Here is a 20335-nt window from a genome sequence, read left to right on the forward strand (position 1 = left end):
TAGGTCTCTTCGGCCATGTGTGCTGTTATTAACTATGAAGCCTGATATCAGGCATGTACATACACATTTTCCTGAGATTTTCAGTACATCGGAACACAATAGTGACAATCATGCATCTTCTTTTTACTGATAGGATGATACATCAGTAACAACCATGCTTGATACAATTAAATTTCTACTCTTTCAGCACCTTGGCTCGGTGAAATTCTGTGTGATGATAAATGTGACATTTTTCAGAGCAACTAGAGGTGAATCAGATGATCAAAAATGACATATCTGAGCATATATATATGCTCAAGTACAAATAGTAGCATTGAGTAGGTCTGAAGGTTTCCTTATTTGGGCAGGGTGAGCACACAAAATTGGTGGCAAGTTTACATGGGCTCCATCACCACCACCAGCTTGAAACAACAAACTTTACAACCACCACCAGCTTATTTCCGACCTGGTATTTACACATGCATAATTGCACACAAAACTCCGGATTGCAGCAGAATTCATGTAAAAATATAACGCAGCAGGATACTTCACAACTACAGCTTTTGCCTAAGAGAACACAATCTGGAAGCATACCGCCGTAAACACCACAACAAGGGTAGGTGGATGCCACATAGTCAGTAGAAGGGAGAAAAACGCAGAAAGTCCATCTAGTTGCGTTGTCTTCGTTCACCAAAACTGCTCTGGAAGCAATAGAAGACGCGAGATCCATCCGCTGTACAGAAGGAACAGGAGAAACGGCGTCGAAAACTTGCACAACTTTCAATTTTTTTTGCCTCGCTGGTTGCTTTCCATTCTTTTCTTTCCAGAGATGGGTATGCCATGATTGCTTCAGCGTCTGATTTATCGATTTTTCCCAGCTGCAATAGGCACTGGTTTAAGATTGCTAATCTAAGCACAATGCTTTTCTGCATTCAGTAGCTCCTTGTGTCGAGCGGATCATAGTCATACGCTTCACCGGCCTTAACAAACCGTCCCTTGACTCTCTTCCTCACATCCGCCCTAGCCTTGCGAGATTCATACCTGATCTTGTGGTCAAACCTATAAAAAGGGCCACAACAGATGAAGAATAGTCAGCTAGCTATCAAGGAAAAATAGGAGATAGAGCTACATAGGCAGTAGCATGTCAGAAAACATACAAGCTACAGAATATTTTTGTTGTATGATTAAAAGTTACCACATGGTTACAAGTAAACATGCAACGCCTTCCAGAAATAAAAAAGGCAGAAGAAGTTTAGTAATAAAGACACTTACTTTCTTCTTTTCTTCTTCTCCTTGTACCTTGTGATAGCACTGTCTCTAATTCCGGCAAATGACCCATCAGGGCCAGGAGGAAGCCAAGGAGGCTCGCCCATAAGGAGCATTGGTGATACACCACAATCTTGGTATTCTTCAGGAATGCTCTCACCAGTAAAGCCAGAATAGGAAATAGCTTGCCTCACAGGAATACAAAGACTGGAATCATCTTCTTTTACTGCTGGATTTGACATCCCAGAGTCAGCAGATAACGCATTGCTAGCAGCAGGCTGCTTTGGCTTGGGCTGCTGAAACCAAGTAATCTTGAGGTCAGACAAAAAAAGAAAGAAAGAAAAAGCATTGCAATATGACAAAGAAAAAGATGACAGCTGATGCTTTTCCAACAATGATTGTAATTCAAAAGTGACAGCTGATGCTTTTCTCAACAATGATTGTAATTCAAAAGGGAAACCATAACAATCATTTACACATTAAGTTCTTAAACTGAATTCTTGCAAGGGAACATGAAATTGTATATCTCAAGTATGTCTGCATCGGAGGAATTCAAAATTAACATCAGAGCGAGGTGATTGTTCAAACAAAGAGAGAACTCCAGTTATGAGAACATCGCCACATGAATGTGAACACCTATAAAACATATCTTCTAACTAAATAAATGGCTAGTGGGAATAAGCTACAAACCTCATCAGAATTCACAGCAGTCGCTTCCTTAACTTCAAAGTAACTGTCAATGCCAGCATCATCAAAGAGTTCCTCAGTCTGAATATGAGAGTTACCAAATAGTTCTTCATAATTTTCGTAACTCAGATCAATATCATCCATAGAGAAATCTTCATATATGCTGTCCTTGCTGAACATATGTTTGTCTGGCGTATACTGCACAAGGAAATCATAAGCACACGTTAGTGAAAATTTAATATCTGAAGAAGCACAGGGCAGGGTAAGAACTTAGGAGAAGAAGCCTATAGATGTTGCATATGCTAGTCCACAGAGAGGAATTTTCCTGTTAAGTCTTTTATCACACATCTGCAAATTTTCCCAACTTAAGAACTCACTAAGGAGATGCTCACAGTCCGCTAACTTGCATGTAGACCATCCATTACTCATATTGAATGGTTACCTATTTACCCCATAGGTTATGGCAAGTATCTCATTCCAATTAAGCACAGCATTAGTTGTGTGATACGCACAGCTTTCCTATCATCTGGCCTGTGTTAATATTCACTTACATATGCTAATTACTTACAAAAGTGCATCCTAATTTGTTCCCCAAAATAAAGTTTTTTTGAAAAAATTGTTCTAAAAGAAACTCACCCAAATTTGTTTCTGAAAATGAATCTTACATATCACTCCACTGGTGGGATGCCATGTAACCTTGTCATGCCATCAGTAGCAAGTAGTGTTCATATTTCCAAAAATGTCCTGAATGACCCATGGCATGGCAAGAATCAAGATTCATTTGTAACCCCACCAATGCTAGCATATTGTAGGCAGCATTTTTTTTGGAAAAAATCCACTAGGGGTATATATTTTTACTAAGTTGCAATAATTTCATACAGTAAGTAACAAAAAATATTCAAGTGCAATATGTGTGCACAAAATAAAATAATATCATGACATATCTTTACTACTATATAGTGTACGAGTTCTGAATTGAATCTGAAGCATCAATCCTAGCCGTTGGTCTGCTTAATCTAACGGCTCATAGCAGCAGGATTCGTGGTGAACAGTAGACCACAACAGCCTCCACTATGTTCTGGAACCATCGCCTGTCCTTCCCAGAAAAAAAGGCCCATACGTGAGATATCTTGGGCCATGTTGCAGATTGAGTGGAAGACGTGCTGAGCCCAAGCGAGATGATCTAGGAGGACAATGGGAAGAAGAGAAAATAAAGTCGTTGAATTCTTGTCCATGTCATCAAAGTGAGGCTTCCATACTAATTGCTACCTCAGCAGTACTTATATTCGGCATATTTCTAAAAAAGAAAATCTGCATTATTACATTAACAATATTTTTTACCTTGAACCTATAAGCATGTATATGACCCTTTTCTTTATGACAAAATGACTCCATAATTCTAGGACGTGCATTGCACGTGTATAAATACTAGTAGTGCAAGTGAATGACTTGCCAACTGTAGGAAGGAAAGCTGCTAGCTATCTTAAAACGATGGCATAGCCACATAGTACCGTAGTAGTATATGCAATGCAACAGCATAAGTTTATTAATAGTTCTACATGCAGAAGGATATGTGAGAATCTTATTGCACCTTAGCTGTCGTCGAATCCACAGATACAGCTGTCTGATTATTAGCAGGTGGAAGAAGGTTCAGAGCAGCTTCAGAAGATGAGCCTATCACAGACTTTTGTTTGTCTTCTTCATCAAGTGTTGCGCAAGCCATATCTACCAAACTGTTGTCCCCTTGAGCGTTGTCTCCATTACTGACAGCACTGTCACTGATGCTCATCATGCTTATTACTTGCTCACAATTCAGCTCAGGAGCCACATTAGGAATATCCAAAATGAATGACCACATTCTTGAAAGCTCTGCAGATGATGGGCACCCTGAATAGCAGTTTATATTCTGTCTTTTGTGTCCAGCAGCAGAGGATCCAGCACTATGCCCATTCCAATCACAATTTTGGCAAAGTGAGGTGTTCTCCTCTAGGCAGCGGACCATGGCAGGCTGTGAAGCACACCGGTCACATAGAAGAGTTCTTGTATGGCGCCGAGAAAGAGCATTAGCTGAATGCACATTGCGATCGCATGACAAGCACAAAGAAGCCGCATCGGATCGGCAGTAAACCATGGACCTATGCTCCCCACAGTAATCGCAGAGAGCACCCATGATTTTTTTATGGACAACACTCTAAGCCAGCTCCAGGATCTTACTTGGCCAACAACCCTTCTTCACAAGCTTTCAAGGTCACCCAAATTTGCAAGAAACCTGTGTAGTAGTGACAAGCAATTATTAAAGAAGTGTGCTAGTAGAACTCATCAGGACGGAAAAGAATATAAAATCATAAACCAGCACACATGGATTTAATGGTGCATACATGAGACTAACATGATGCAGTTACTATATACTGACCCAAGGAACCGCCCTTTCAATTCAAACAAAGAAAAGAGTTCAAAACATGCAGCAACAATCATGCTGTGCCACATAGACATCTTGCATCAAGGTAACAATAATATAAAACCATGGATAATATATATCTACTTCCTAATTGGGACATCTTGCCGCCATCTTCATTAAGAAGATTTTAGGTTTCGATGGGCACGTACACCCGTGGACTCCGCCTCGATTTGCTGACCAGCATAAAGAAGTAGGAGTCCCACTACAAAAGTACAAACCACGAGTCTTGGGATCTTATGCTCTCGGTACTTTCTATAATTCACAATGGTAACTTGCAAGTATATATTCCCCACTGGTCAATAGGTACTGCAACCATATCGTTGTTTACATTTGAATGAACTATATTCTATCACAACTTTACCTAAGGACAATAAGCGGTTTGCAAGAAGCATCGTGAATGAGGGGAATAATATCAAACAGGAGTTACAAAAATGAAGGGAACAAAGACTTCACAATATTGATTCTATTGGGCTGGAACTACTAGGAAACATTAGGTGTTTATTTTTAATGCGAAAACTAAAAATGACCGATTTCTAGTACTATAAAATGGCATTAGATAGCCAAGAAGGAAAATGTAAATGGAAAAGAAAAAGTAAAGGAAACGAAAATGGACTATTCGTTCGTGCGAACAAAGCGGTACAAAAAGTTGTTTTATATGAAAGTTATATTTTTTCGAAAGTTAAAAAGATATTTTCAGTTCGTGCGCACCTAAGCACGCTTTAGCGGATAATAAAAGCTAAAATACATAGATTTTGACATCTCCTTTGCGAATAAATATATAATTTAATTTATTAAACTCTATTTAAATACCGAGCGTTCCTTTTTTGCCATTTAATAAGGGAAGCTCATTAATAAAAAAATCTATAATCGAAAACATGGTGACAATTAAATTAAGAAAAATATGTTATTTTCATTAAAAAACATCTGAGAAAAACGTGTATGCAGAAGGAATCATTTTACGCTTGTTGCTAAAAAACGGAGGATGGCTCGAGGAAAACCGATCCTAATAATATATAGAAGTGCAGAAATCGAAATTGAACTAGACGACAAGACTGCTGTGGAAGGGTCACGAGCCTCAGTGACATAATCGAAGCTAAATCAACCGAAAGTCGCCAGCCCAATCGTGAAAACCCGAACCAAACCAATAGAAAAGTAAAACACCCCGGATCAAAGCAAGCCGCGTGATCAGCATAATAAAACGGCGGCCGTGAAAAGAAAAGAAAAATCAAATCCAGCGACACCGCAGCTTCCCGAGCATAAAAAATGGATCCAGACCACAGGACGCTGTGCTGGGACCGACACAAATCATCAGATTCGCGCTACCGGAGTTCCCAAATCCAAAGTTCCAAACAGAGACATGAACAAGCTACGAAAGAAGGGAGAGACAGCACGCACCTTGAAGGAAGAAGGAAGCAACAGCGGCTCCTCAGATCCAGCCGGCGCCGGGAGACCCCAGGCGGTGGGGAGCGGCCAGAAAGTCGCTCCGGCGGCCCAGGCCCGGGTAGAAATTATTTTTCTCAGAGAGAGATAGGGAAAAAAAAAGAGGGGCGGGACGAAGGAGGAATTTTCTGGGAGAGATAAGAGAGAGAGATGTACAGCAGAGGAAGAGAGGAGCACAACAAAAGAGAGGAAGAGAGGGCGTGGTGCGGTACAAGTAGTAGTGGTAGAAGTGGTAGCGTAGGGGGGAGATGGGGTGGCGGGGCCCGCCCGCGCTGGACCGGGTGGGCCACGGGGAAAGCGAAAAGGGTATCTCCCCCCTCGGCCCGCGCTTTTGCGCTTTTCGGAGGGCACCCTCGTCATTCCCGCCGAGGATAGGCGCGCCACGTGTGCCCCCGGTCGCCCGGCCCCCGCCGGTGCGGTCCACACCACGCCGCCGATCCACTCCTTCCATCACTGACATGCGGGCCATGTCTCTACGGCTGGTCCACCATGTCAGCGACGTCCCTTAAGCAGGAGCGGCGTGCGTGGAGGGTGGCTTGGCGGGTATTGTTCGGGCGAAAAGTTCCACTGCTGCGCCCGCCACTAGTAGACTCTCACTCGTCCGCGCACTGGCGCAGGGCAGCGGTCCACACCGTGGGAGGAGGAGGCGGGCCCCGGCCTTGGTCACTGGCGGGCGGGCCCGGGCTCACAGCGACGGCCCGTTTTGGTTAGCAGCTGAAAGGCAAGGCTTTCCGACTTTCGGACGGGCGGCTGTATTTTATGAATTTCGCGTGCGCTTTTGTGTGGCAGTGGTACTAGGATGGACGGACGGGAGCCGGGAGGGACTTGGATATTCCGTCGCCACTCGTCGCGCCCCGGAGATATTTTCCAGATATTTCCGCTTCTCCGTGCATCGTCAACCTCGATATTTAAGTCCGTCTGTGTGTGTGCCCTACGTCCAGTTATTCTGTTGCTATGATTGTGGTGTTGTGCGCGGGGAGATATTTCCTTCCTTCCTTCCCGCCCTGTGCTGCATGCAGAGAACGTTGTCTTTTCTAACTCGTCTAGCTGTGCAACCTCAAAATATCGGCAAAAGGGACCGACAGGCTATGATGACTTGAGTTGCTATACTGTTCGAGGTGGTCAGGGCCGGTGCCCACTGCGTCCCCCACCGCAAAGGGGGCCTACGTTGGTACATATTTTGGAAAATCTATGATGCTCATGTTCTTTTTTGTTGGACCGGCTTAGAGCAACTCGAACGGGACAACTCATTTCGTCCGCCGCCGTCCGTTTGGCTCGGCGTGGACAAAAGTGAAGGCCCAACATGTCGACCCAAACCTAAAACGCGTCCGCTTCACGTACGTGCCGACGCATTTGCGACCCAAATTTGCGCCCCAAATGCGTCGGCACGGACACGGAACGGACGCCACGCGCGCCTTTTCGATGTCCACCGCGGCTCCATCTGACGGTCGCCCAACTACCCGCCCCCTCGCCGGTCAGTTTAATTTATGACCCGGGCCACGCGTCAGCGACGGCGGTCGTCCTTTTTAAGCCGACCGTGTCGCAGAGCCGTCCTCATCCGGTTCCCGTTCCCATCTAGGCCACGCTCGCTCCCCCGTCGCCGGCAAGCAAACCCTAGCCACCCCAGCCGCCCAAATGAGGCTCTTCTCCGGCAGCAGCAGCAGCAAGTCGAAGGACAAGGCCCCCGCCGTCCCCTTCCCCGCGGAGTTCACCCCGCCTCCGCCTGCGCCGGCTCGCCGGCGAAGGCAGCGGGTGAACGTGCTCGTGCACCAGGTGGAGTGGCACTGGCGCCACCGCGTGCCGCTGCCGTACCCCGACGTGACGCTGCCGCACGACTGGCATCTGGATCCGGAAAGGATCCCAGTGCCGGCGACGCCGCGGTCGACTAGGGCGCACACGAAGGAGGTGCGTCGTCGGCGGGCGCTCCTGACGCCGGAGCAGTGCCGCGACGAGGCCTACGCCTACGACTCGCCTAACTGGGCGCGTTGGTTCGCCTTCGAGCATGAGGAGGCGAGGCGGCGCGGCGTGCACGAGGTCGACCACAGCGTGCCGCCGCCGCCGCTCATCGTCAAGGAGGAAGACCAGGCGGCAGAGGACGTCTACCAAGCGGCCCTTGCGGCCGTCTACCGGGAGAGCGAGGAGGACGAACGGCACAGGGCGGAGGCGCCAGAAGAAGAAGAAGCTCGGTACAAGGCAGCCATGGCGCAGGCCATGGCCCTCTCCCGCGGTCGGCGACTGCGTGGTGCCGCCGGTGGCCCTGTCGTCCCCTCCACGCCGCCTCGCCAAAGCCGAACTGTAGCGGGAGCTCATCGAGCGCTACTCCTGGAAGGGAGTCGTGCGCGAGTGGGTGAGGGCGCCGCCGGTCTTGATGCAGGCCACGCCGGAGCAAGAGGCGGCATACCTCGAGCACTGGCGGCAGATCCGGGTGGCCGAGGAGCGCCGCGAGGGCGAGTACCTCGAGATGCTCGAGCGCGACGCCGAGGCCGAGCGGCTCGAGGCTAAGAAGGAGGCGCCGGCAGGCCGCGGCGGCCCAGGCGGCGGCACAGCCCGTGCCCGACATGGCCGCACTCTGGAACACGGTGTTCAGCTGGACCGGTCCGGCGCCAATTCTCATCGACCTCACGGACCCTGAGGACGACGACGACGCCTCATAGGGCAGTGCGTCGGCGCCTAGTTTTAAGTTTGTTTTTATTTTTCCTAAATGCTAGTGTGGACACGTGGACTCCCGCCGGCCTTCGTGGCCGGCTTTAATGTTTAATTAATTTAGTTTTTATGTTAAATATGCATGCATTCGGTTTTTTGACGCTGTCGAAATGGATCGCGTCAGCGTTGGGCGCATGCGCCGACCCAAACGTGGAAACGGACGCTCGTGTCCGCCTGACCGACCCAAACGGACAAAAAGCGAATAAAATCGCCATCCGTTTGGACCGGCCCGTTGGAGTTACTCTTAGACGTTCCTAAAGACATGGCAAATGTGAATCCTGCCAAATTCTGGCAAACAAAGGATTTACTACGAAAATTTCCGGTTGAAGGAATTGCCATCGCCATACCCTGACTATATAAATTGCCGTAAAAAACATTTGTTTTGCTACCCAGCGCACGTTCGTCGGATAGCATTATCATTTTTATTTAACTTGGTGTAAAAGAAGAGATAAAAGCCATCAATAAACTACGTGCATAACATGGACATCTATAGAAGAACCATTACAGTGATTTCTTTTCTCTCAAGGGGTAAACATCCTCAGCAAGATATAAACACCCACGGTCCATCGTCGCCATGTCCGATCATAAAACACCAACGCAAGGATAGATACACCAGCCCTAGGGTGGTTAAGCTCAAGGCTACCTCTAGACATCACATTTCTAATGTCTCTACTCCTTAAAAATCTGAGTTGGTGGTGATGGTGTGTCTGTCATTCTTGATTTTCAATCATCGGATCTGCATCTAACAGATAGGAGGCAATTTGTGGCAATTTTGCAGAAAGGCACCCGCACTGATGTAGATATTTTAAGATAACCCCATGTCTCTCCCGACTAGCCACATCTCTCTACTCCTACAAAAATCTGAGTTGGTGGTGATGATGTCTCTACCAATTTTTTTTTCGAGAGTACGTGAAAGGCGTACCATATTTTTATAGAAGAAGAAGAAAGTATAATTACAAGACGTGTGGCTCGAATGCGAACAAACGCCCCACACAATAACCCAACACCAACACCAACCAACTAAATCTAGGCTAACTCCTCACAAAGCGTTGTAACCCACCAACACCGCCTGCCGCTTGCCTCCACTCGGCTATCTCACTAAGCGTAGAGGTGACTAGCTCGAGCTGGTTTTTTTTGTTGCTCCACCCTATTGAACACTCTCGCATTCCTTTGCTTCCACAAAGCCCAGAGGACCGCCGTGACCGTGGTGTCAAAGCCTCTCCTGTCCGGCCCCTGGAAACTCTTCCGTGCGCGAAGCCACCACTCCAAGGTAGTCTCTGTTGAGGTTGAAGGAGGCGTGTTGATCTGTAGAGTGTCCCATATGTTGTACCACACCTGCCGTGTGTACGGGCACTGCAAAAGGATGTGATCCACGTTGTCCTCGTCCTGCAAGCAAGTATAGCAAGCTGCACTCGCATCCTGTAGGCCATGCCTCGCCCTCCTGTCCGACGTCCAAATCTTGTACTGCATCGCCAACCAGACAAAGAGCTTGCATTTCAGAGGTGCCCAACTCCTCCAAACACACTTCGCCAGGGGCGACTTGGGCCACCCATTGCAAAGGCTCTGATAGATAGATTTGGCAGAGTATTGTCCAGAGCTAGAGCACGTCCAGGTGAATGTATCTTGCTCGGCCTCATTCCTTTGTACCGTTGCCAACGCATGACTCAAGTGCATGCATTGCATTAGAGCCATGAAGGAGTTCTCGGGTTGGCAATCTCCCCTCCAACTATCATTGAGAAGCGCCTGTTGCACCGTTCTGTTATTGATCACCCTCATGTGGACTGTTGCAAGTAGTAACGGTGCTATGTCCGCCACTGCAAATCCGTGAATCCACCAATCTCGCCAAAAAAGCACCTTGTCACCCACGCCAACTGAGATGTGAACCAAACTGTCGAACACTTCCCTAGCCATCCTGTCCTCAATCATCGGCAGTCCCTGCCAAGGCCTGTCAGGCTCCGTACGCTTTAGCCATTCCCATCTTACCCTGAGCGCTAGCGATTGATGTTGCAAGTTTTTGATCCCAAGCCCACCACGATCCTTCGGCCGGCAAATCTTGTCTCACCGATCTTGACAGTGTCAGAACTGATCTACCGCAACGGTTTTTATCGGCGCTGTCCGGCCCACGCTCCTCTCCACCCTGTCGCCCACCAGTACCAGGACTCTCCCCTCCTTGCTGCCTCCCCCACTCCCTTCCTTCCTCTGCCCGACCACGACAAGTACGGCACCGACGTGTCAATTGGCCGACACGTCTCCTGCTTCTCCTCTGTTGCAGTAGTCCGACCACCCATCATCAACACCACACACCCTCATCCTCGCCGTCCCCTCCGCCCCCTCCCACGACTCCTCCGACGACCTACGCATCGCAACTTTGCCTCCGGCGGCGTCCGTGCCCCAACAAAGCCCCTCATGCCTCCTCCATTTCCTGTTGCAACAACCCCTACCACCACTGCCCCCGGCTACATGCTGCTCATCCTCAGCAACATTAGATCCACCTACTACTAGCATGGAGCAGATTTCTTGTGATTTGCGTTTCTCCTGAAGCATATCTTTTGCTTCAAGAGCAGGCATTTGGCCTCTGTTTTTCCAGCCGTCGTTTATTCCTGAAAGCACAAGTGCTCCCTGGGTAGTTTTGGCAATTAATGTCAACATATCTCTTGTTGGACTAACACTTTTACCTAGTATGTTTCAGATAAGTTCAACAATGGAAGTGGCATGGACTAGAGGATGTGGAACCCCTTCAAGATGCTAAGGACAAAGGATTGGCTCAAGCTCAAAGCACAAGACTCTACATTTTCTATTTTAGTGATCCAAGATCACATTGAGTCTATAGGAAAAGCCAATACTATCAAGAGGGGATGAGGTGTTGCTTAATGGCTTGCTTGCTCAAAGTGCTTAGTGATATGCTCCAAAGCCCTCAACCACTTTCTCACATCCACATATGACCTAAACCAAAAGCCAAACTCGGCCCCACCGATTCTTTCCATCCGGCACCACCGAGTTCAGATGTCATAGCCACTGCCACAAACCCTAGGCAAATCAGTATCACCGATAGGGATCTCGGTCTCACCGAGATGGGATTGTAATCTCTCTGTGTATGTCCATTACCAAAATCGGTCTCACCAAGTTTGTGTAATCGGTCCTACTAGGATTACAATGCAAACTCTCTGTTCCTCTTCGTAACATTTCGACCGAGATGAGCGAATCGGTCCCATCAAGTTTGCCCGACCAACTCTCTGGTTAGCTTATTGCCAAAATCGGTCCCATCGAGTTTGTGTAATCGGTCTCACCGAGATTACGTTATGCCCTAACCCTAATGAAATCGGTCCTACCGAGTTGCATGTCGGTCCCACCAAAAATCCTAACGGTCACATCATTTGCTGAATCGGTCCGACCGAGTTTCTCAATTCGGTCCCACCGAGATTGGTAAGTTGTGTGTAACGGTTAGATTTTGTGTGGAGGCTATATATACCCCTCCACCCACTCTTCATTTGTGGAGAAAGCCATCAGAACATGCCTACACTTCCAACCTACATTTTCTGAGAGAGAACCACTTACTCATGTGTTGAGACCAAGATATTCCATTCCTACCATATGAATCTTGATCTCTAGCCTTCCCCAAGTTGCTTTCCACTCAAACCTTCTTTCCACCAAATCCAAATCCTGTGAGAGAGAGTTGAGTGTTGGAGAGACTATCATTTGAAGCACAAGAGCATGGAGTTCATCATCAACACACCATTTGTTACTTCTTGGAGAGTGGTGTCTCCTAGATTGGCTAGGTGTCACTTGGGAGCCTTCGACAAGATTATGGAGTTGAACCAAGGAGTTTGTAAGGGCAAGGAGATCGCCTACTTCGTGAAGATCTACCCTAGTGAGGCAAGTCCTTCGTGGGCGACAGACATGGTGGGATAGACAAGGTTGCTTCTTCGTGGACCCTTCATGAGTGGAGCCCTCCGTGGACCCACGCAGCCGTTACCCTTCGTGGGTTGAAATCTCCATCAACGTGGATGTACGATAGCACCACCTATCGGAACCTCGTCTAAAAAATCTCCGTGTCTCCAAATTGTGTTTGCACACTCCAATCCCATCCCTTTACATTCTTGCAAGTTGCATGCTTTACTTTTCGCTGCTCATATACTCTTTGCATGCTTGCTTGTTATGTATTGTGATTGTTAAACTTGCGCCAAAACTCCACTTCAACTTAAAGAAATTAAAACCTGCAACTTTTCTCACTTAGTGTCGAATCACCCCCCCCCTCTAGACACCTCTTCTCGATCCTTTCAATTTGTATAAGAGCTTTGGTGTCCATTGCTTTGGTTTAAACACCATTGGAGGAAGATGGATGAGTCTACTTTAGGGAATCTTAGACATAGAGTGCATATACTTGATGGAGAATACTTTCATGAGTGAAAAAATGAAATGCTTGTGATTTTCAATGAATATCATTTGAACAAGTACATTGCTAGCCCTTGTGCACCTCATGTTGATCCTATGCATCCTACCCTTGACGAGTCAATTGATATGATTCGCAATCTTAGAACGGTTAATCTTATCACTAGAGGCTTGCCTATAAACTTGATTGGATGTTTGCCTACTCTTAAGTGTGCCTACACTATATGGAAATTTCTTGAGGAACGTTTTCCAAATTATTCCTTGAAAAATCTAGATGAAACTCTCCATGAGCCTATTGCCTTGAGTAAGATGAATTCCAATGATCCTATGTTTGGTGATTGTCTATTTGAGCTTACAAACCTTATGCATGCCAAAGGAGATGTTGGAATTATTAGTGATATTATTTCTGAAGCTATTAAAATTCATAAAGAAGATCATTGTCAAACTCACTCTAACGAATCACCCTCTCTAGGATTTGATCCACCACATGAAGATGTTGAACATGGATACTATGATGAGGATGATGATAGTGACTTTGATCTTGATGGTGCAATGAGACATTTTGGTCTTATGGCAAATCTTTGGGGATATATGGCAGGAGGAAAGGAATGGGTTCTTGATAGTGGATGTACCGATCACATGACCGGAGATAATGATATGTTTCGTGAGCTTGCTGAAAATAACGGCCCTCGAAAGTATGTCACTTTTGGTGATAACTCAAAGGGTAAGGTGGTTGGCCTCGGTAAGGTGGCCATATCACATGATAGCTCCATACAAAATGTCATGCTCATTGAATCTCTTGGCTACAATTTACTTTCAGTATCTAGACTTGCTGATTTCGGTTTCAATGTCCTATTTACTGAAGTAGATTGCCAAGTGTTGCGCAGAGATAATCATAAAATGGTCTTTACCGGTATACGTAGAGGTGATCTTTACATTGTTGATTTTACTAAAAAGTCCCAACCTAAAACTTGCTTAATTGCTAAATCCTCTAAAGGCTGGTTATGACATAGATGATTAGGTCATGTTGGCATGTGAAACCTTGATAAGCTTATTAAAGGAAATCATATCCTTGGCGTTAACGATGTCATATTTGATAAGGATAGACTTTGCAGCGCTTGTCAAGCAGGTAAACAGGTTGGAGGAAGGCATCCCGTGAAGAACATCATGACCACAAGGAGGCCGCTCGAGCTACTTCACATGGACCTTTTTGGTCCCAACGCCTACAAAAGTCTCGGTGGAAATTCTTTTGGTCTAGTTATAGTTGATGATTTTTCAAGATTTACGTGGGTGTTCTTTCTCGATGATAAATCGCAGGTCCAAAAGATCTTCAAAAACTTTGCTAGGAAGGCCCAAAATCAATTTGAAGTGAAGATCAAGAAGGCTCGTAGCGATAACGGAATGGAGTTCAAGAACGCAAATGTGGACACCTTTCTTAACGAAGAAGGGATTTCACATGAGTTCTCGGCTACACCTCAACAAAATGGAGTTGTTGAGAGGAAGAACCGGACGCTCATCGAAATGGCGAGAACGATGCGTGATGAGTACAAGACACCGAAGCACTTTTGGGCGGAAGCAATTGAGACAGCTTGTCACGTGACAAATCGCTTGTATCTTCACAAGCTACTCGGCAAGACTGCATACGAGCTCCTCACCGGTAACAAACCCCAAGTTGGATAATTTCGAGTATTCGGCTCAAAGTGCTACATTCTTGATAAACATCGTCGTTCTAAATTTGCTCCTAAGTCTCATGAAGGTTTCCTACTTGGTTATGGCTCAAACTCTCACACTTACCGTGTCTACAATAATTTCACCCAAAAGGTTGAAGAGACGGTAGATGTGAAGTTTGATGAATCTAACGGCTCGCAAGTAGAGCAATTTCCAATTGATGTAGGAGACAAAGACCCCTCGGAAGCAATCCAAGACTTGTCTATTGGCAAGATTCGTCCAACGGAGGTGAAGGAGAGTACCTCGTCCGTACAAGTGGAAGCTTCCACTTCACGACAAGGTGAACCAAGAGTTGATACGGAAGCATCCACAAGTCGGACACACCAAGATGAAGAAAACGAGGAAGTACACCAAGATGAACGTCAACAACCTCCTTCTCCACCACGACAAGGGAACGACATCATCAACAATGAAGAAGGCCAAGAAGAAGAAGAAGATGAAGAAGATGTTCCACTAAGATCCAAGCAAAAGCTTTCACGAGTTCGAGCAAGAATTGCTAAAGACCATCCCGTCGAGCAAATGTACAATGATATCCAAACCGGGAGAATCACTCACTCTAAAACTCGTTTAGCTAACTTTTGTGAACACTATTCATTCATCTCTAGCATTGAACCTATGAAGGTTGAAGAAGCGTTGGAAGATCCGGATTGGATAAACGCCATGCATGAAGAGCTACACAACTTTGAGAGAAATCAAGTTTGGACGTTGGTTGAGAAGCCCAACAACAACCACAACATCATCGGTACCAAATGGGTGTTTCGCAACAAGCAAGATGAAGATGGACAAGTAGTTCGCAACAAAGCATGTCTTGTCGCCCAAGGCTACACTCAAGTCGAAGGTATGGACTATGGTGAGACATATGCCCCCGTTGCTAGACTTGAGTCCATTCACATCTTACTTGGCTATGCTAATCACCATGATATCACCTTATACCAAATGGACATTAAAAGTGCTTTTCTAAATGGTGAAATAGAGGAGGAAGTTTATGTTAAGCAATGCTACCTCTTGAGCACTGCGTTGGATTTCCCCGAAGAGGAGAGGATGATGCAGCAAAGTAGCGTAAGTATTTGCCTCAGTTTTTGAGAACCAAGGTATCAATCCAGTAGGAGACCACACACAAGTCCCTCGTACCTACACAAAATGATAGCAACTCGCAACCAATGCTTAGGGGTTGTCAATCCCTTCACGGTCACTTACGAGAGTGAGATCTGATAGATAATATTTTTGGTATTTTTGATAGATAAATGCAAAGTAAAAAAGAAAAAGGCAAAGTAAAAACAAAGCAAGTAAATAAAGTGATAGAGATTGATATGATGAGAATAGACCCGGGGGCCATAGGTTTCACTAGTGGCTTCTCTTGAGAACATAAGTATTCTACGGTGGGTGAACAAATTACTGTTGAGCAATTGACAGAATTGAGCATAGTTATGAGTATATCTAGGCAATGATCATGTATATAGGCATCACGTCCAAAACAAGTAGATCAAAACAATTCTGCATCTACTACTATTACTCCACTCATCGACCGCTATCCAGCATGCATCTAGAGTATTAAGTAAAAACAGAGTAACGCCTTAAGCAAGATGACATGATGTAGAGGGATAAATTCATGCAATATGATAAAAAAAACCCATCTTGTTATCCTCGATGGCAACAATACATTACGTGCCTTGCAACCCTTTATGTCACTGGGTAAGGACACCGCAAGATTGAACCCAAAGCTAAGCACTTCTCCCATTGCAAGAACTACCAATCTAGTTGGCCAAACCAAAAAGGATAATTCGAAGAGACTTGCAAAGATAACTCAATCATACATAAAAGAATTCAGAGAAGAATCAAATATTTTTCATAGATAATACTGGATCATAAACCCACAATTCATCGGTCTCAACAAACACACCGCAAAAAGAAGATTACATCGAATAGATCTCCACGAGAGAGGGGGAGAAAATTGTATTGAGATTCAAAAGGAGAGAAGAAGCCATCTAGCTACTAGCTATGGACCCAAAGGTCTGAAGTAAACTACTCACACTTCATCGGAGGGGCTATGGTGATGATGTAGAAGCCCTCTGTGGTGGATGCCCCCTCCGATGGAGCTCCGGAACAGGCCCCAAGATGGGATCTCGTGGATACAGAAGGTTGCGGCGGTGGAATTAGGTTTTTGGCTCCTATTCTGATCGTTTGGGGATACGTAGGTATATATAGGAGGAAGGAGTACGTCGGTGGAGCGTTGAGGGGCCCACGAGGTAGGGGGCACGCCCAGGGGCGCCCTCCACCCTCGTGACCGCCTCTGGCACTGCTTGGAGTAGGGTCCAAGTCTTCTGGATCACGTTCGGTTGGAAAATCACGATCCCGAAGGTTTCATTCCGTTTGGACTCTGTTTGATATTCTGTTTCTTCGAAATACTAAAAAAGGCAAAAAACAACAATTCTGGGTTGGGCCTCCGATTAATAGGTCAGTCCCAAAAGTAATATAAAAGTGGAAAATAAAGCCCAATATAGTCCAAAACAGTAGATAAAGTAGCATGGAGCAATCAAAAATTATAGATACGTTGGAGACGTATCAAGCATCCCCAAGCTTAATTCCTGCTCGTCCTCGGGTAGGTAAATGATAAAAAAGAATTTTTGATGCGGAGTAATACTTTGGCATAATTTCAATGTAAAACTTCTTAATTGTGATATGAATATTCAGATCTGAAAGATTCAAGACAAAAGTTCATATTGACATACAAGTAATAATACTTCAAGCATACTAATCAAAGAAATCATGTCTTCTCAAAATAACATGGCTAAAGAAAGTTCTCCCTACAAAATCATATAGTCTGGCTGTTGCTCTATCTTCATCACACAAAGTATTTAATCATGCACAACCCCGATGACAAGCCAAGCAATTGTTTCATACTTTAATAATCTCAAACTCTTTCAACTTTCACGCAATACATGAGCATGAGCCATGGACATAGCACTATAGGTGGAATAGAATGGTGGTTGTGGAGAAGACAAAAAAGGAGAAGATAGTCTCACATCAACTAGGCGTATCAACGGGCTATGGAGATGCCCATCAATAGATATCAATGTGAGTGAGTAGGGATTGCCATGCAACGGATGCACTAGAGCTATAAGTATATGAAAGCTCAACGAAAGAAACTAAGTGAGTGTGCATCCAACTTGCTTGCTCACAAAGACCTAGGGCACTTTTGAGGAAGCCCATCATTGGAATATACAAACCAAGTCCTATAATAAAAAATTCCCACTAGTATATGAAAGTGACAACATAGGAGACTCTCTATCATGAAGATCATGGTGCTACTTTGAAGCACAAGTGTGGTAAAAGGATAGTAGCATTGTCCCTTCTCTCTCTTTTTCTATCATTTTTTTATTTGGGCCTTTTCTTTTCTTTTTTTCTTTTTTATGGCCTCTTTTTTTTATTATTTGGGCTTCTTTGGCCTCTTTTATTTTATTTCGTCCGGAGTCTCATCCCGACTTACGGGGGAATCATAGTCTCCATCATCCTTTCCTCACTTGGGACAATGCTCTAATAATGATGATCATCACACTTTTATTTTTCTTACAACTCAACAATTACAACTCGATACTTAGAACAAAGTATGACTCTATATGAATGCCTCCGGCGGTGTACCGGGATATGCAATGAATCAAGAGCGACATGTATGAAAATTATGAAGGTGGCCTTGCCACAAATACAATGTCAACTACATGTTCATGCAAAAAGCAATATAACGATGATGGAGCGTGTCATAATAAACGGAACGGTGGAAAGTTGCATGGCAATATATCTCGGAATGGCTATGGAAATGCCATGATAGGTAGGTATGGTGGCTGTTTTGAGGAAGGTATATGGTGGGTGTATGATACTGGCGAAAAGTGCGCGGTATTAGAGAGGCTAGCAAAGGTGGAAAGATGACAGTGCGTATAATCCATGGACTCAACATTAATCATAAGAACTCATGCACTTGTTGCAAAAATTTAGAAGTCATCAAAAACCAAAGCACTACGCGCATGCTCCTAGGGGGATAGATTGGTTGGAAAAGACCATCGCTCGTCCCCGACCGCCACTCATAAGGAAGACAATCAATAAATAAAATTGTGCTCCAACTTCATCACAAAGCGGTTCACCATACGTGCATGCTACGGAAATCACAAACTTCAACACAAGCATTTTTTAAATTCATAATCACCCAACTAGCATTACTTTGATATTATCACCTCCATATCTCAAAACAATTATCAAGCATCAAACTTATCTTAGTATTCAACGCACTCAAAAGAAAGTTTCACATAGCTTGAACACCAAGTATATTAACATTAAGCGAATTACCATGCTATTAACGACTCTAAAAATAATCCTAAGTGAAGCATGAGAGATCAAAAGTTTCTTTAAAACAAATCCACCACCGTGCTCTAAAGATCTAAGTGAAGTACTAGAGCAAAAATTATCACGCTCAAAAGATATAAGTGAAGCACTATGAGCAAAGCTATCAAGCTCAAAAGATATAAGTGAAGCACATAGAGTATTCTAACAAACTCCAGTTCATGTATGGCTCTCTCAAAAGGTGTGTATAGCAAGGATGATTGCGGTAAACTAACAAACAAAGACACAAATAATACAAGACGCTCCAAGCAAAACACATATCATGTGGTGAATAAAAATATAGCTCTAAGTAAATTACCGATGGAAGTGGACGAAAGAGGGGATGCTTTCCGGGGCATCCCCAAGCTTTGACTTTTTGGTGTCGTTGGATTATCTTGGGGGTGCCATGGGAATACCCAAGCTTAGGCTCTTGCCACTCCTTGTTCCATAATCTATCAAAAGAATTCACCCAAAACTTGAAAACTTCACAACACAAAACTCAACAGAAATCTCGTGAGCTCCGTTAGAGAAAGAAAACAAAAGACTACTTCAAGGTACTGTAATGAACTCATTATTTATTTATTTTTGTATTAAACCTACTGTATTCCAACTTCTCTATGGTTTATAAACTATTTTACTAGCCATAGATTCATTAAAATAAGCAAACAACACACGAAAAACAGAATCTGTCAAAAACAGAATAGTCTGTAGAAATCTGTAACTAACGCAAACTTCTGGAACTCTAAAAATTCTACCAAAATAGGAATTCCTGGACAAATTGTTTATTGAACAGTAGCAACAAGAATCAACGCAAAAGCACGTTCCTGTGATTTAACATAACTATATTCGTGCGTGCAAAGTTTCTGTTTTTCAGCAGAATCAAATCAACTATCATGGTAGGTTATCCTATAGGTTCTACTTGGCACAAACACTAATTAAAAGATAAAACCACATCCAAACAGAAGCTAGATGTATTATTTATTCCTAAACAGAAGCAAAAACAAAAAACACAAAATAAAATTGGGTGCCTCCCAACAAGCGCTATCGTTTAACGCCCCTAGCTAGGCATAAAAGCGAGGATAGATCTAGGTATTGCCATCTTTGGTAGGCAATCCATAAGTGGCTCTCTTGATAGATTCATATGGTAATTTTATTTTCTTTCTAGGGAAGTGTTCCATACCCTTATTTAAGGGAAATTGGAGTCTAATATTCCCTTCCTTCATATCAATAATTGCACCAATCGTTCTAAGGAAAGGTCTACCAAGAATAATAGGACATGAAGGATTGCAATCTATATCAAGAACGATAAAATCT

General features: G+C 44.7%; 1 protein-coding gene across 2 annotated transcripts; it reads right to left on the bottom strand.

The window, feature by feature from the left end:
- Positions 1–243: 243 nt before the first annotated feature.
- LOC119337727 (zinc finger protein CONSTANS-LIKE 9-like) lies at positions 244–6013 on the bottom strand. 2 transcript variants are annotated; one of them, XM_037609888.1, is made up of 5 exons: positions 5786–6013; positions 3524–4201; positions 1936–2130; positions 1252–1538; positions 244–1038 (listed from the first exon to the last, which is right to left on the bottom strand). In XM_037609888.1, the coding sequence occupies exons 2-5, from the start codon at positions 4100–4102 to the stop codon at positions 912–914; spliced, it is 1188 nt and encodes a 395-aa protein (XP_037465785.1). In that variant the 5' UTR covers positions 4103–4201; positions 5786–6013; the 3' UTR covers positions 244–911. The 2 variants fall into 2 exon arrangements, with proteins under 2 accessions (XP_037465785.1, XP_037465784.1); XM_037609887.1 differs by having other exon boundaries at positions 1252–1541; positions 5786–6012.
- Positions 6014–20335: the final 14322 nt, after the last annotated feature.

Source organism: Triticum dicoccoides, chromosome 7B (assembly GCF_002162155.2).
Source record: "Triticum dicoccoides isolate Atlit2015 ecotype Zavitan chromosome 7B, WEW_v2.0, whole genome shotgun sequence".
Taxonomy (NCBI): Eukaryota; Viridiplantae; Streptophyta; class Magnoliopsida; order Poales; family Poaceae; genus Triticum; species Triticum dicoccoides.